The sequence below is a fragment of the Erythrolamprus reginae genome, chromosome 9 (genome assembly GCF_031021105.1).
Source record: "Erythrolamprus reginae isolate rEryReg1 chromosome 9, rEryReg1.hap1, whole genome shotgun sequence".
Classification (NCBI taxonomy): domain Eukaryota; kingdom Metazoa; phylum Chordata; class Lepidosauria; order Squamata; family Dipsadidae; genus Erythrolamprus; species Erythrolamprus reginae.
In genome coordinates this window covers 38,216,147-38,234,099 of record NC_091958.1, presented here as the reverse complement: position 1 = coordinate 38,234,099, position 17,953 = coordinate 38,216,147, and the positions used below count along the sequence as shown (strand labels likewise).

Below are 17,953 nucleotides of genomic sequence, written 5' to 3'. Positions count from 1 at the left end.
TCCTCTCCTCTCCTCGTCTCTCCTGTCCTGTCCTGTCCTATTCTATTCTATGCTAAATAGCTCCTCTTCTATATTTTCTTGAGATGCTCATAGATTTCCCCAATGTCCCTTTAAAAAAATGCCTTCTTAAGGAAAAAAACATAGACACACCAAGTGCAAATATTTCCATTCAATGTTTGGAAGCATGTTTAAGTTTCCGGAGGCACATCCTCCAAATAAATAATGTTTGTGGTTCTGGGTGTATTTTGACTGAAGGATATTGAAGGGTGTCCTGTCCCATCCATTTGCTCCTGTGGAAATCAAGGGCAAAGTTCTTGCTTGGCCCTCAGAATCAACAATTCTCTGTTTTGGCTGCTGTGAAAATCTCCTGGAGATAGAGGAGAAGGACGGAGCCACAACAAACTGGTCCAGAAAGAGAGAAAGTAGAAGAAAATGCTCTCTGTGACGTGGCTATTTTGCAGCCGTTCCTCCTCCTCTCCCCTCCGCCTCCTCCCTGGCATCTGGACTTTTTTTTTTGCAGAAATCTGTGTCTTTTCCTAGAAGGACCAGTTCTCAAGAGCTCTCATTAACCCTCAGGGTGTCCTGGAGAGACCATTTTTCCCTGCCTCCGGGTATCTATTGTGGCCCATGAAAGGAAAAGCTGTCAGAAAGACAAACTGAGGCAAACAAGCCTTCCTCTCGCAGAACTCAGTGTTATCTTTCCATCCATCCATAAAAAAGATCTTCCTGAACATCCATCAAAGCCAGGTAATGGGGTGGTTGCATTTGTCCATTTTTAATGTTGTTTTTTTTTAAAAAAACAAAAACATCTGCCTTCATGGTTTCTCAGACTTTTTTCTCCTGCTGTGAAATGGCTTCTGGTTTTCTACTTTATTCTCGGGCTGGTTGAGAGTTTCTTTCACATTCTTGGCTGGGGTTTTAGGCTTGTTTCATAGGACAGGTGGTGAAGAGATCTACTGCTATTGATGTCTGTGGAGATTCTCTGTCATCCAGGTCAGGGTTGTCCCAAAGGTGCTTTTTCAAAAGGCAACTCTTTCGCTTCTTATCCAAGATGTTTCTCTTCTCATCCAAGAAGCATCTTCGGCTCTAACTGGATGACAGGGAAATTATTTATATATTTGTTTGTTTGTTTATTTATTTATTCAAACATGTACAAGATAGCAGGTATTGGTACATACGTAAAGATAAAGTGTTTCAACTCCTACCCTCAAAACGTCACTACAGAGCACTGCACAACAAAAAAACTAGACACAAGGAGAGTTTTCCCCCAAACGCCATCCCTCTACTAAACAAATAATTCTCTCACTATTGTCAAACTATTCCCTTAGTCTGCATTACTATTACTGTTAGTTTTTCTCATTGTTCCTCCCACTTATGACTGTATGACTGTACATTATTGCTTTTATCCTTATGATTTATCTTAATATTGATTGTTTCCTGATTGCTTATTTGACCCCTATGACAATCATTAAGCATTATATCACATGATTATTGACAAATCTATATTTTCTTTTGTGTACACTGAGAGCATCTGCACCAAAGACAAATTCCTTCTGTGTCCAATCACACTTGGCCAATAAAGAATTCTATTCTATTCTATTCTATTTTCTATTATTTTCTATTTTCTATATTCCATATTCCATATTCTATTCTCTATTCTCTATTCTCTATTCTCTACATTCCATATTCCATATTCATATTCTATTCTATTCTATTTTATTCTATTCTAAACAAAGTAGGTACAGATAAATTAGTACAATTAGGACGATAGGACAGGGACAGTAGCAGTATTGGGTTCCTACCCGGATGGGGGGGACGGCATTCTGGTAGTGAAAATGGTGCTGCACATGCAGCTCTGGGTGACCAGCAGGTGGGCACGTCCGCTTGACCAAGATTTTGCTTCTGCGCATGCACAGAAAGCAAAATCTCATGAGAGGACACACAGGCACAATTTTGACAATTTTCTGCAATTTTTTGCTTCTGTGCATGCGCAGAAGCAAAAAACCACTGAAATCTCATGAGTGCATGCCTTTGTGCATGCACAGAAGCAAAATCTTGCTCGGGTGCGCGCACGTGCCTGAAATGTGGAGGGCCGTGCGGAGGGTACTGATAGCAGCAGGGGCCAGCAATCCTTCACTAGATGGTAGGCACAATAGCGCACTTATGCACACCCCTTACAGACCTCTTAGGGATGCGGGGAGGTCAACTGCAAACCGTCTAAGGTTAATGTTTTGGGGGTTTGGGGAAGAAACCACAGTTCAAACTCCTTCTTCTTCAGAAATTTAAACCGCTTAAAAAGCAAACAACATTAGTGGAACTGAAGAAGCTTCTTGGATGAGAAGCAAAACACCCTCAAGCAAAAACAAAGGGAGTCCTTTTGAAAAAAAGCACCTCTGGGACTACAGGTAGTACAGTTCATTTAGTGACCATTCAAAGTTACAAGGGCACTGAAAAATGTGGCTTACGATCGTTTTTTACAGTTACGACCTTTGCCCTTTCTTCGTGGTCACATGATCAAAATTCAGAGGGTTTTTATTTAATGACTTTAGATGTTTTGGGAGCTTCATCACTGGAGGCTTTCAAGAAGAGACTGGACTGCCATCGGTCAGAAATGGTGTAGAGCAGTGATGGCGAATCTATGGTGGCACGCGGAACCATATCTGTTGGTACGCAAGCTGTTGCCCTAGCTCAGCTCCAATGTGCATGTGTGTGTCGACCAGGTAATTTTTGGCTGGCACAGAGGCTCTGGGAGGGCGTTTTTGGCTTCCAGAGAGCCTCCAGAGGGATGGGGGAGGACATTTTTACCCTCCACAGGCTCCAGGGCACTCTTTGGAGCCTGGGAGGGTGAAATACTAGCCTACTGGGCACCCCCAGAAGTTAGAAAACAGGCCATTTCCAGCCTCCAGAGGGCCTCTAAGGCAGTGTTTCCCAACCTTGGTAACTTGAAGATTTATTTATTTATTATTTATTTATTTATTTATTCGATTTGTATGCCGCCCCTCTCCGAAGACTCGGGGCGGCTAACAACAATAAAGAAGACAATGTAACAAATCTAATATTAAAAATAATCTAAAAAACTCCAATTTAAGAGGCCAATCATACAAACAAGCATACCACGTATAAATTCTATAAGCCTAGGGGGAAGGGAAAAATTTCAATTCCCCCATGCCTGACGACAGAGGTGGGTTTTAAGGAGCTTGCGAAAGGCAAGGAGGGTGGGGGCAACTCTGATATCTGGGGGGAGCTGGTTCCAGAGGGTCGGGGCTGCCACAGAGAAGGCTCTTCTCCTGGGTCCCACCAAATGACATTGTTTAGTCGATGGGACACGGAGAAGGCCAACTCTGTGGGACCTAACCGGTTGCTGGGATTCGTGTGGCAGAAGGCGGTCCCGGAGATATTCTGGTCCGATGCCATGAAGGGCTTTATAGGTCATAACCAACACTTTGAATTGTGACCGGAAATTGATCAGCAAGCAATGCAGACTGCGGAGTGTTGGTGTAACATGGGCATATTTGGGAAAGCCCATGATTGCTCTCGCAGCTGCATTCTGCACGATCTGAATGCAGGCTGGGGAATTCTGGGAGTTGAAGTCCAAATATCTTCAAGTTGCCAAGGTTGGGAAACACTGCTCTAACGGGTGGGGAAAGCTGTTTTTGCCCTCCCCAGGCATTGAATTATGGGTGTGGGCACTCGTCCATGCGCGATAGCCCATGCACATGCTCTTTTGGCACCTGAGGGAGAAAAGGTTTGCCATCACTGGTGAAGGGTCTCCTGCTTGGGCAGAGGGGTGGAGTAGATGACCTACCAGATCCCTTCCAACTCTGTTAATTTGTATCTGATGGTTCCAGAGTCCTGGGATCATGCAATCTACTTTTGTACCTTCGGAGAAGAAGTGTCAGTTGGGAAGCAACATTCACTTAACAACCAGCTTACTAACTTAACAAATGGAATGACTGACTTGACATCCATGGCAAGAAAAGTTATAAAACAGGACAAAACTCACCGAACAAACGTTTCACTTAGCTACGTAAACTTCGGGTTCAATTGTGGTCATAAAGACTATCTGTACTGATTTGATATTTCCAGTTACACATTGTTCTATTATTCCGAGTAGCAGAAAAACGTCCAAGCGAGCAATTCACTTAGAGCCCGTACATCATCATATTATCCCCAGAGTAATTTCCCTCAAATTCTCTTTTCCTTTGAAAAAAAAAAGGAAAGAAAGAAAACAAATTGATTGAGGACTGGCTTAGAAAGAACACAGGGAAAGGCATTTTGTGCTTTGCATTCAATGTTTATGTTCTGTATATGTAACATTTGAAAGGAGAGCATCCATAGAGGAAAGGCAGGGAGATATTGTTCCTTTCAAAGACCTGCTTTCAAACAGCTGGAATGAATCAAGTAGGACAAGTCAAGCAGAAGGGAATGTCATGATTAGGAGGACAGGGCTGGCCTGATCTTTAGGCAAAATAGAACAGACACTTTGACCTCTGAAGTTGGGTCAATGTTCAATGCTCCTATTTTTCCCACTAATAACTTTGGATACTGATGGGGACTTTTTTGAAGTCTGTTGTAAGCTTGAATGGCCATTAAATGGCTGGTGGCTGAAGATTTTTTTGTTTCCCCCCCTCAATGCATCCCTCGGTGTATTCAGAGCTGGAAGGGACCTTGGAGGTCTTCTAGTCCAGCCCTCTGCTCAAGCAGGAGAACCAACAGTATACTATTTTCAGATAAGTGACTTTCTAGTCTCTTAAAAACCTCCAGTGGTTATTGAAACGGATGTCCAAGTGCTACCTCTATGTTGGTTGAGGCAGGCAGGATTCCCTTGGGGGTCAAGGGAAAACACATGTACACAGCATATTTTGGTATGTGAAGCAAAAAACGTTTGCTATCGCTGCCCTATACCATTCCAATTAAGTGACTATACAGTCTCTTCTTAAAAACCTCCAATAATGAAGCATTCGCAACCTCTGGTGGCAAGCTGTTCCACTGATTTATTGTCCTCATTATTAGTAGGTTTCTCCTCAATTCCAGGTTGCTTCTCTCCTTCTCTCTTCCTAGTACAGTAGTTCCTCTACTTATGAACTTAATTCATTACGTGACCAGTTTCTTAAGTAGAAAAGTTTGTAAGAAGAAGCAATTTTTTCCCATAGGAATCAATGCAAAAGCAAATACTGTAATGCGTGGGATTGGAGAAACCACAGGGAGGGTGGAGGCCCTGTTTCCTCCCAGGAGATTCCTAGAGAGGTCCCACGGAGGCTTCTCCCTGCTTTTTCTGCCCCTGTTTCCTCCCAGGAGACTCCTAGAAAGGCCCCATGGAGGCTTCTCCCCACCTTTTCCGGCCCTGTTTCCTCCCAGGAGATTACTAGAGAGGCCCCACGGAGTCTTCTCCCTGCTTTTTCTGCCCCTGTTTCCTCCCAGGAGACTCCTAGAAAGGCCCCACGGAGGCTTCTCCCCACCTTTTCTGGCCCTGATTCCTCCCAGGAGATTCCTAGAGAGGCCAGCTCAAGGTTGACTCAGCCTTCCGTCCTTCCAAAGTCAGTAAAATGGGGATCTAGATTGTTGGGGGCAAGAGGCTGACTCTGTAAACCTCTTAGAGAGTGCTGTAAGGCCATGTGAAGCAGTATATATGTTTTCTAAGAAGCTATTGCTATTATAATGTTACGTCTCTCCCTGTGCTAGGATTCCTTATTTGACAGGCCCCCATGCTTCAGATTGGAGGTGCATATGAGCCCTTCAAGATAGGCCAGGTTCAGGCAGCTGTTTCCACAGGCTTCACTCTTAAGTCTGTTTTATTTATCTATTTATCTAGCATCACAGACTCTCCAGCTGTGTTTGCCCTTCTCTCCTCTTATATACCAATGAATTGAGTGAACCAACTGGAGGGTGGAGGCCCTGTTTCCTCCCAGGAGATTCCTAGAGAGGCTCCACGGAGGCTTCTCCCTGCCTTTTCCGGCCCTATTTCCTCCCAGGAGATTCCTAGAGAGGCCCCACGGAGGCTTCTCCCTGCCTTTTCCGGCCCTGTTTCCTCCCAGGAGATTCCTAGAGAGGCCCCACGGAGGCTTCTCCCTGCCTTTTCCAGTTACAGTTTCGGAAGCTTGGGTTTGTAAGTAGAAAATGGTTCTTGAGAAGAGGCAAAAAAATCTTAAACACACGGTTCTTATCTAGAAAGGTTCATAAGTAGAGGCATTTGTAGGTAGAGGTATCATTGTATTCCAAAGGTGTATGTACTCTTTCCTTTAAGAGAGGTCACCCTTAGATTTGGTCCTCCAAAATTGACCCAGCCCTCTGAACTGAACTGCACATCTACTGCTGTCTATCCCTGGGGTCAGTATGGTTAAGCTGACCCGTTCCCTTTTGCAAGGGCATCGAGAAGGACAAACTTCTAAAAGGCATTTATTATGTTTCCGTGATCATCTTCGTTTTTTTTAACCCTCCATTGCTGCCTAGTATGACTTCAATCTAATTGCAGCCATTGATCAAAAATCCAATATACTAAACACAATCTAAAATGTTTTCAAACATTCAAAAGAGTCTTCCTCCCAGAAGCAAAATTGCTTTTGGGGGCTATTTTGCGACTAGGAGAGAAAAGCCATTTTCAAGGCTTTCTCTGTTATTATTTTTAAATTTTCCTTGCCAGCCGGTTTTATAGTTCTTGATGTTGTCTGAACAGTACTGTATTCACACCATCAAATCTATATAATGGTGTTATAAGTAACCAGTGTAAAGAAATAAAGATAGAAATGTGTAAATAGGTCTTAAATATAAAGATAATCAGAGAAGTTTAAAAGGGGAAAATGTAAAAAATAGAATAAATACCGCGACCCAACTGTTGTAAAAAGTAAATATATGTTGATGTGTTGATGTATGTATGTATTGTTTTGTACTTTAAAATGTATATCTGTCTACCTACCTACCTACCTACCTACCTACCTACCTATCTATCTATCTATCTATCTATCTTTCTGTTGTGATTCAGTCTGAGGCTCCTCAGGGACCGGCTGGATCTCTGCCGGATCCATGCCCAGAAGAGGAGGACAGTGAACAGGAGGGGGAGGACCAGGCAGATGGGGGAGAGGAACGTCAGGAAGAGGAGGAGGGAGAGCAGCCTGAGACCCCCGGGGGGGGCCCTCTCCCCAGCTAGTAGCCTGGATTCATTGGATGAAGACGCACAGGCTATAATAGACATGAGGCAGCGACGAGCAGCTCAAAGACGGGGCCAATTAGAAAGGTATTTCCATCCCTGAATTGGCAACAGCTGGGCTTGGGTGTGGCTCTCCTCAGCAGGGTTGAAAAGGCAGGCCCACCTTTACAGTCTTGTGGAGAGTTATCAATTGGGAGTCCTGTGACCTTGCTTCGATTCTCGGCGTCTCTGATCTTGGTTTGTGGCCTAGAAGTCTGGAAAACTTGGGGGAGGCGTGGGTTTTATTATCTCCAGCATTGTTTTTGCCAGCAAGAATCCTGTTTTATTGCCTGGCCTTCGTGAAACCTCTGTGAAGCTTCATAGTGTTCCTGTCTGTAAGAACAGTTTTTGTTACCTGTGTTTGCTTTGAATTATATAAACTGCCTTTGCTTTTTACCAGTGTGTCTGGATACTCTTTTTGGTTGGTGTTGGCGTCTGGGGGGGACCCAGACAGAACACTATCTATCTATCTATCTATCTATCTATCTATCTATCTATCTATCTATCTATCTATCTATCTATCTATCTATTCGTAGATTATATATGTCTGTCTGATGAGTCTGTCTGATATAATACAATTTTTATATATGTCTGTCTGATGAGACCATAACAAAGTTGAAATAGATCTATAACAGTCTCCCTTCCTTTTCACTTAACAGCAACATATGTATGTATGTATGTATGTATGTATGTATGTATGTATGTATGTATGTATGTATATGTGTTATTGAAAGTATATATGTGTTATTGAAAGGCAGAGCCCCAGGTTCAAATCCCAGTAAAGGTGTGACTACCTGATGAAGACAAACAAGCCCAAAATAGATCTATAGTAGTCTCCCTTCCTTTTCATTATCAGCAAAAATATGTTATGCCTACCTACCTACCTACGGTGAAGGGCTATCAACATTTTTACTACCACACTGTGGGTGTGGGGGACACACACACAAACACACACACACACATATGAGCATCCTACTTACAACAGTTCATTTAGTGACTGTTCATAGTTACAACGGCAATGAAAAAAATGACTTAGAACCGTTTTCAATCTTTGCTGCATCCCATGATCGTGTGATCAAATTTCAGATACTTGGCACCTGGATCATATTTATGACCTTTTATGACCTTCTGACAAGCAAAGAGAGTGGGGAAGCCAGATTCCTGTAACAATGGGGTTACTAACTTATCAGCTGCAGCAATTCAGTTAACAACAGTGGCAAAAAGGGTCGTAAAATGGGGCAAAGCTAATTTGTCTCACTTAGCAACAGAAATTTTGGGCTCAATTGTGGACGTACATCGAAGACTCCCTCTATTCCTCCCAGGACAATTTAGAAAATGTCTCTCTTTGGAAATTAAAGCAAACCTCATGGCCTCATCACCTCGAGGCTCGACTACTGTAACATTCTCTACATGGGGCTACCTTTGAAAAGTGTTTGGAAACTTCAGGTCGTGCAGAATGCAGCTGCGAGAGCAATCATGGGCTTTCCCAAATATGCCCATGTTACACCGACACTCCACAGTCTGCATTGGTTGCTGATCAGTTTCCGGTCACAGTTCAAAATGTTGGTTATGACCTATAAAGCCCTTCATGGCACTGGACCAGACTATCTCAGGGACCGCCTTCTGCTGCATGAATCCCAGCAACCAGTTAGGTCCCACAGAGTGGGTCTTCTCCGGGTCCCGTCAACTAAACAATGGCACTTGGCGGAACCCAGGGGAAGAGCCTTCCCTGTAGCGGCCCCGTCCCTCTGGAACCAACTCCCCCCAGAGATTAGAATTGCCCCCACCCTCCTTGCCTTTCGTAAGCTTCTTAAAACCCACCTCTGCCGCCAGGCATGGGGGAACTGAGATACTCTTTCTCCCTAGGCCTTTACAATTTTATGCATGGTAAGTCTGTATGTATGTTTGATTTTACAATAAGGGTTTTTAATTGTTTTAATATTGGATTGTCATATGCTGTTTTACTACTGTTGTTAGCCGCCCCAAGTCTACAGAGAGGGGCGGCATACAAATCCAATCAAATCCAATCAAATCAAGCCTCTCTTTCAGTTCCATTTGTGGAATGAAAATAAGTAGGTGAAAAATGCGGAAAGATTTTTCTAACCTCTCATTTTGTCACCTCCCTCCCATTTAGTTTTCAGACTGATAGAAAGTAACTGCATAAGAAATTCACAAATTGGTGCAGAACAAAGGAAGCTGTTGAATAAGAGGCTTTACCTCTAGAAAGACCCTTTTTCTGTTTTTCCCCTCCTGAATTCCTTTTAAGAGTATAGCCAAAAGAACCAAACATCTTACTTCCATTTAGCAATGCAATATAACATCGTACTAGAATACAATTTCACATATTGTATTATGGTATAGGATGGGATGGAAGAGGCAGACAGAAGTAGTGGCTTCAAAGCAACAGCTCTTTATATAATTGAGCCAGGGTGGCACAGCAGGTAGAGTGCTGTACTGCAGTCCACTGAAGGTGACTGTAGATCTGAAGGTCAGCGGTTCAAATCTCATCACCGGCTCAAGGTTGACTCAGCCTTCCATCCTTCCGAGGTTGGTCAAATGAGGACCTGGATTGTGGGGGCAATAGGCTGGCTCTGTTAAAGTGCTATTCCTAACATGTTGTAAGCTACCGTGGGTCTAAGGAGAAGGGCGGCATAAAAATTGAATAAATAAAATAAATAATAAATAAATATGGCAACTATTTACAACCCAGCAAAGACTTTGTCTGACTGCCAGCCCTTTGATAGGGAACTGCCAGACAGTCTAGTCCCGTGATGGTGAACCTATGGCATGGGTGCCACAGGTGGCACGCGGAGCCATATATGCTGGCATGCGAGCTGTTGCCCTAGCTCAGCTCCAGCATACATTGGTTGCCGACCAGTTTCCGGTCACAATTCAAAGTGTTGGTTATGACCTATAAAGCCCTTCATGGCATCGGATCAGAATATCTCCAGAACTGCCTTCTGCCGCACGAATCCCAGTGACCAGTAAGGTCCCACAGAGTTGGCCTTCTCCGGGTCCTGTCGACTAAACAATGTCGTCTGGCGGCACCCAGGGGAAGAGCCTTCTCTGTGGCGGCCCCGACCCTATGGAACCAGCTCCTCCCGGAGATTAGAATTGCCCCCACCCTCCTTGCCTTTCGTAAACTTCTTAAGACCCACCTCTGCCATCAGGCATGGGGGTACTGAGACATCTCCCTATATAGTTTATACATGGTATGTTTGTGTGTATGTTTGCTTTTAATAATGGGATTTTTAGTGTTTTTTAAATTATTAGATTTGTTTTTACATTGTCTTTGTTATTGCTCTGAGCCGCCCCGAGTCTATGGAGAGGGGCGGCATACAAATCTAATAAATAATAAATAATAATAATAATACACGTGGATGCCGGCCAGCTGATTTTTGGCTCATGCACAGGCTCTGGGAGGGTGTTTTTGGCCTCTGGAGGACCCCTGGGGAGACAGGGGGTGACATTTTTGTTCTCCCTAGGATCTAAGGACCCTCTGCATCCCAGAGAGGGCAAAAAATGGGCCTGCAGGGCCCACCAGAAGTCAGCGAACAGGGGAGCAGGGGTGGGCTACTGCCCGGACAGGTGGGAACACAACAGGGTAGCGAAAATGGAGCTCCACCCCAGAGCACCCAATTTGCACGGAAAGATGTTGAAAGAAAATGCATAAGCCACGCCCACAGTGTGGTATTAAAATTTTTGGTAGCCCTTCACTGCAGGGGAGCAGGAGGGGTTATGCGCACATGCGGCGGGTAATGGGGTAGCATGGGAGGGTGAGTGCACGCATGTTCAGGGAGGGGGCACATGGAGGGCATGTGATTTTGACACCTGAGGAAAAAAAGTTTTGCCATCACTGGTCTAACCAATCAGCAGTCAGTATTTTCCCCCCAGAATGGAGGACCTGACTGAAGCCTATTGTGCTTCAGCCTGAGAATGTAACACCCCTCCTCTTGACCATTGCTGGAGGGATGGAACGGTGAGCAAAGGGCCTGTTTCATCCCCTGTGGAAGTGACTCAGAGGGGCATCCGTTGTCATGTCGGCTGAGTTGGGGCTTTAGAAAGGCCAATTGTCGAAGACTTACTGCCCCTGGGCTGGATTGTGAGGTTGTCAGCTCTTTTCTGGTTTATCTGCCTTCCAAACCCACCTTCATCGCTGGAGTTCAAAGAGTTACTGTATGTCAGTGATGGCGAACCTGTGGCATAGGTGCCACAGGTGGCACATGAAGCCATATCTGCTGGCACACGAGCCATTGCCCTAGCTCAGCTCCAGCGTGCATGTGTGTGCCGGCCAGCTGATTTTTGGCTTGCCCAGAAGCTCTGGGAGGGCGTTTTTGGCTTCCAGAGAGCCTCCTGAGGAATGAGGGAAGGTGTTTTTACCCTCCCTCAGCTTCAGGGAAGCCTTTGGAGCCTGAGGAGGGCAAAACATGAGCCTACTGGGACCACCAGAAGATGGGAAACAGGCCATTTCCGTCCTCCAGAGGGCCTCCAGCAGGTGGAGGAAGCAGTTTTCACCCTCCCCAAGTATTACATAGAAACATAGAAGATTGACGGCAGAAAAAGACCTCATGGTCCATCTCGTCTGCCCTTATACTATTTTCTGTATTTTATCTTAGGATATATGTTTATCCCAGGCATGTTTAAATTCAGTTCCTGTGGATTTATCTACCACGTCTGCTGGAAGTTTGTTCCAAGGATCTACTACTCTTTCAGTCAAATAATATTTTCTCATGTTGCTTTTGATCTTTCCCCCAACTAACTTCAGATTGTGTCCCCTTGTTCTTGTGTTCACTTTCCTATTAAAAACACTTCCCTCCTGGACCTTATTGAACCCTTTAACATATTTAAATGTTTCGATCATGTCCCCCCTTTTCCTTCTGTCCTCCAGACTGAATTGCAATGCGCAATAGCACAACATGCACGCTCGTTCGGCACCCGAGGGAAAAAGGTTTCCTATCACTGGACTATGTGTTTCAGTCTGAGAATGTAACAGTTTATGTAAGAAGTTACTTGAATCAGATTATAATATAGGAGCATTGGAGGAGCTTCTCTCTCTTCACCCCTGAACAATCTGTGTTTTGATTATAATAGCAGCACACAAGAAGTAGGCTGAAATGATATGGAAATGAAATAACATTTGCTCTAGTAGCATGAGAATGAGCAGCCAAAACCTTGTGTTGCGCAAACGAAAACAAGGGGCCAAATCAAGCTGAGCAGAAACAATGCTTAGGCTTCGAAGTGATCATGCGATAACGGGCATTGCCTTCAAACATCCAGTGTAGCAAAACAAAACCTTCAACTTGCTTACTTAGAAGAGATAAGGTAGAAATATGTGCCCAGAGTTTTCACAGTTCACATCACCCACAGGAACAAATTTGGAATAGAATAGAACAACAGAGCAGGAAGGGACCTTGGAGGTCTTCTAGTCTAACCCCAAGCTCAGGCAGGAAACTGTATACTAGTGATGGTGAATGGTTTTTGGGTTTTTTTGCTTGTGTGCCAAAAGGGCACATTCATGTGCAATAGCACACACACTCGTGCCCACATCTATAATGCAATGCCCTTCCCCATGCATGCTTGCACAACCGCCACCCCGCACTGCCTCCCCACCAATGACAGGCCACCATTCCTGGTGCCACCGGAACAGAGTCAGGAGCACACGGGAGGAAAAAAAGGTTTGCCATCATTGGTCTAGTCCAGGGGTCCTCAAACTTGGCCACTTTAAAACTTGTAGACTTCAACTCCCAGAATTCTCCAGCCAGCATAGCTGGCTGAAGAATTCTGGGACTTGAAGTCCACAAGTCTTAAAGTGGCCAAGTTTGAAGACCTCTGGTCTAGTCAATTGCGTGAGGATGTGCAATTTCTGGCTTTTTTAAATTCCACGAATGCACAGAAGCAAAGAAGCTGAAAAGAGCAAAAATCAGATAAGTTACTCCTGCCACCTGCCCTTCCCATTTGCCCGCCCGCCGCCTGCCCTGTTGCAAGTAGCGGCTCCACCGTGAGCAACCCAAATGTTTCCCTGCCCGCCGCCTGCCTTACCTTTCTCTCCAATGCTTGCGTGGTGACTTCTCCCTCACCGAGAAAATGGCTTGCGGCATGGGGAGGAGGCCGGGCGGCCCAGAGCTCCAGCCATGTGGCCTGTTCTGTTCTCTTCTGCACTGCAGGGATCTCTCAGCGTAGCGATGGCACCTCGATTGAGTTGTGGCCTTCAGAAGCACAGCGCGGCTGCTCCCAAAGGCCACGACTCGCTCGGGGTGCCATCGCCGCACCAAGAGATAATAATAATAATAATAATAATAATAATAATAATAATAATTTATTAGATTTGTATGCCGCACCTCTCTGAAGACACGGAGCAGCTCACAACAGGAATACAAATCTAATATTAAAAACAATTATTAAAAAACCCATTATAAAACACTCATATAATCCAAACAAACCATACATGAAATGGAATAGCTAGAGGTATATCAATTACCCCATGCCTGGTGACATAGGTGAGTTTTCAGGAGTTTACAAAAGGCAAGGAGGGTGGGGGCAGTCCTGATCTCCGGGGGGAGTTGATTCCAGAGGGTTGGGGCCGCCACAGAGAAGGCTCTTTCCCTGGGTCCTGCCAGACGACATTGTTTTGTCAATGGGACCCGGAGAAGGCCAACTCTGAGGGACATAATCGGCTGCTGGGATTCGTGCAGCAGAAGGCAGTCCGATGCCATGTAGGGCCTTATAGGTCATAACGTGCCTGCGGCACGACAGAGCAGAAAGCAGGCCATGCGGCTGAAGCTTGGGGCAGACCGCTGTTGCTGCTGCTCTAGGCGCTGCACAGAGATTTGGCTGTTGCGCATGTGCAGCAGCTGAAATCTCATGCAGACCTGCTTCCAGCAGTGAGATTGGGGCAAAAATTTCTGGTTTCTAAAAGGGCAGCTGATTTTATTTATTTATTTATTTATTTATTTGTTTGTTTGTTTGTTTGATTGATTGATTGATTGAGTTTGTCCAATACACAATGAGGGTTTTAGTGGGTATACGCATAGTAAAATACACAATGAAGGTTATAGAGGATATACCCAGAGTAAAATACATCTAAGAAAGAAAGACAATTCGGTTACTGAAGTCGTGTTTTTTACAGTCAACCACTTCCCTTTTCTTCTTTGACCAGTTGAACATGCATCCCATCTTTCTCCTGCTCTTGGTGTGTTTACGGCATGCCAGCAGTCTTCCGGATGAAAATGTAGCCCCAAAGAAGAGGCCTGGGAGGTCTCAGCGGTGTGTACGATGCTGCGGTCAGGACGAGCAGCTGGACTCCATCACTGCTTCCCGATTCGTACGCATGACCAGCGACTCTCGTTATGTGACCCCTAAGATCCAGCCCAACATTGATATGCACATCTTAAAAGGCAAGTGACCTCTTTCGATATTTTTTGTGTCAACCTTGTCAGGCAGACCAGATAGATTAGATTAGGTTCACAGAGTTGGAAAGAGACATTGTAGGACATCTAGTCCAGCCCCCCACAGCCAAGCAGGAGACCCTACACCATTTCTGACAGATGGTAGTCCAGTCTCTTCCTGAAAGCTTCCAGTGATGAAGCTCCCACCACTTCTGAAGGCAACTTCTGTTCCATATTTGATACGGTTCCACATAAAGAGCTGACAGATAAATTAGTGAAGATTGGACTTAATCCCTGGATAGTTCAGTGGATTTCAAGCTGGCTGAAGCGTAGACATCAGAGAGTTATTGTTAATGGCGAGTATTCTGAGCAGAGACAGGTTACAAGCGGTGTGCCACAAGGGTCTGTTCTGGGACCTATTCTTTTTAATATGTTTGTGAGTGACATAGGGGAAGGTTTGGTAGGGAAGGTTTGCCTATTTGCCGATGACTCTAAAGTGTGCAATAGGGTTGATATTCCTGGAGGGGACTGTAATATGGTAAATGATTTAGCTTTACTAGATAAATGGTCAAAGCAATGGAAACTGAAGTTTAATGTTTCCAAATGTAAAATAATGCACTTGGGGAAAAGAAATCCTCAATCTGAGTATTGCATTGGCAGTTCTGTGTTAGCAAAAACTTCAGAAGAGAAGGATTTAGGGGTAGTGATTTCTGACAGCCTCAAAATGGGTGAGCTTGGGCAGTAGGAAAAGCAAGTAGGAAGCTAGGCTGCATAGCTAGAGGTATAACAAGCAGGAAGAGGGAGATTGTGATCCCCTTATATAGAGCGCTGGTGAGACCACATTTGGAATACTGTGTTCAGTTCTGGAGACCTCACCTACAAAAAGATATTGACAAAATTGAATGGGTCCAAAGACGGGCTACAAGAATGGTGGAAGGTCTTAAGCAAAAAACGTATCAGGAAAGACTTAATGAACTCAATCTGTATAGTCTGGAGGACAGAAGGAAAAGGGGGGACATGATCGAAACATTTAAATATGTTAAAGGGTTAAATAAGGTTCAGGGGGAAAGTGTTTTTAATAAGAAAGTGAACACAAGAACAAGGGGACACAATCTGAAGTTAGTTGGGGGAAAGATCAAAAGCAACGTGAGAAAATATTATTTCACTGAAAGAGTAGTAGATCCTTGGAACAAACTTCCAGCAGACATGGTTGGTAAATCCACAGTAACTGAATTTAAACATGCCTGGGATAAACATATATCCATTGTAAGATAAAATACAGGAAATAGTATAAGGGCAGACTAGATGGACCATGAGGTCTTTTTCTGCCGTCAGTCTTCTATGTTTCTATGTTTCTATCAGTTTATGGTTCTCACTGTCAGAAAATTCCTCCTTATTTTTAGGTTGAATCTCTCCAGTGAAGGGCTGCTTGTCGCCAGTGCTCCCAGTGCGCTCCCGGTGATGGGCGTGGCCGGCATGCACGTGCACACTGGTGCGAGATTTGGCTTCTGCACATGCGCAGGAAGTGAAATCTTGCAAGTGGACAATCATGTGTGGGAGATTTCGCCAACTTTCAGCATTTTTTTGCTTCTGCGCATGCTTCCATTTCATTCCATTCCATTCCATTCTATTCTATTCTATATTCCAATGTTCTATTCTATATTCCAATATTCTATTCTATATTCCAATATTCTATTCTATATTCTATTCTATTCTTCATTCCAATATTCTATTCTATTCTATTCTATTCTTCATTCCAATATTCTATTCTTCATTCCAATATTCTATTCTATTCTATTCTATTCCATTCCTTTCTTTTTGGAGGAAAGGAGAACTGGGGAAAAAAAAGGCAGGGCAGCGTTTCACACCATCTAAATTTGTGACATCTTGTTTCTTCTTGTCTTCCTAGGAGAAAAAGGTGAGATGGGTGAACGAGGACTCGCAGGGCTTGAAGGTAAATCAGGAGAGGCTGGCCTGCAGGGATCCCATGGACAGAAAGGACAAAAAGGTCAGGTGGGCCCCCCTGGCCACTCCTGCAAACAGCATTACGCCGCCTTCTCCATTGGACGCAGCAAACCCCTCCACAGTTTGGATTACTACCAGCGGGTCACTTTCGACACGGTGTTCGTCAACCTCTACGAGCATTTCAACATGTTCACTGGTAGCTTCTTCTGCTACGTGCCTGGGATCTACTTCTTCAGCTTGAACGTCCACACCTGGAACTACAAGGAAACCTACCTGCACCTCATGAAGAACGAAGACCAAGTGGCGATCCTCTATTCTCAGCCCAGCGAGAGGAGCATCATGCAGAGCCAAAGCCTCATGCTGGACCTCCTGGAAGGGGACGAGGTCTGGGTGCGAATGTTCAAGCGGGAGAGGGAGAACGCCATCTACAGTGAGGAGTCGGACATCTATATTATCTTCAATGGCCACCTCATTAAGCCAGCCGTGGAAGGAACTCCTGTCGAAGGCTAAAATAGTGGAATGGGCCCGTCTACTCTTCCAATGGTGATTTCCCATGGACTGTAGTCACAGAGCTGCTTGTCTTGCACAGGGGAAGCCTATGATTACTCACTGTGGCCAACTCGCCACAGCCAACTTGTTGTGGCCAACTTGCCATGCCCAACTCTCTGTGCGAAAGCTCACTGCAGGACAAGAGTTAGAACGGAACGGAATGGAATGGAATAGAATAGAATAGAATAGAATTTTATTGGCCAAGTGTGATTGGACACCCGAAGAATTTGTCTTGGTGCACATGCATATATCGAGGTCCCACTTGTCATCTTCAAACTGGTGCTTTTGGCTTTGTGCTACAACAAGTAGGACCTCACCGAAATGTCACCAGGAATCTCTGAAACCTACACAGGAAGAAACCTGACTAAGCCAAGACCTTCATATCTGTACCCGTAAAAATCTACGAAAACAAATATTATATATATATGTGCATATATCGCATTGTATATATCAAAGAAATATCAATATAATCATTATTAAATTATTAATATACTTTGAAAATTTTAAATTGCATTATTGAATTGTCCACAGTGAATATTGTGTGAAAATATTTTTCACAGATAGTTCTGTTTTATAATAGAAAATCCTCGGATTTAATTATAAGATAGGATAATTAATTAATATAGTGTGAGAATCATTCTCACAGATAACTCCTTTATTTAATAGGAAAATCTTCAGATGATTCTCACACTATATTAATTAATTATCCCCATGTTGAATCGGCCATGTTGAGTTGTGCCACAGAGAATTGGCCGTGGTGACCTGTCCTATTCTGTGCCTGGGGCTCCCGTGGTGTTGACTTATAAATAGGTGCTACTAGGCTTACAACATTTTCCAGTGTTGTGATGGAGACAGAAATCTTTGGGATCCC

General features: G+C 44.3%; 1 protein-coding gene across 1 annotated transcript; it reads left to right on the top strand.

The window, feature by feature from the left end:
* The first annotated feature begins 549 nt into the window (after positions 1-549).
* Positions 550-17,504, top strand: C1QTNF8 (C1q and TNF related 8). The gene is made up of 3 exons (XM_070761708.1): positions 550-747; positions 14,340-14,577; positions 16,478-17,504. Exons 2-3 carry the CDS (start codon positions 14,346-14,348, stop codon positions 17,041-17,043), a joined length of 798 nt encoding a protein of 265 aa, XP_070617809.1. The 5' UTR covers positions 550-747; positions 14,340-14,345; the 3' UTR covers positions 17,044-17,504.
* Positions 17,505-17,953: the final 449 nt, after the last annotated feature.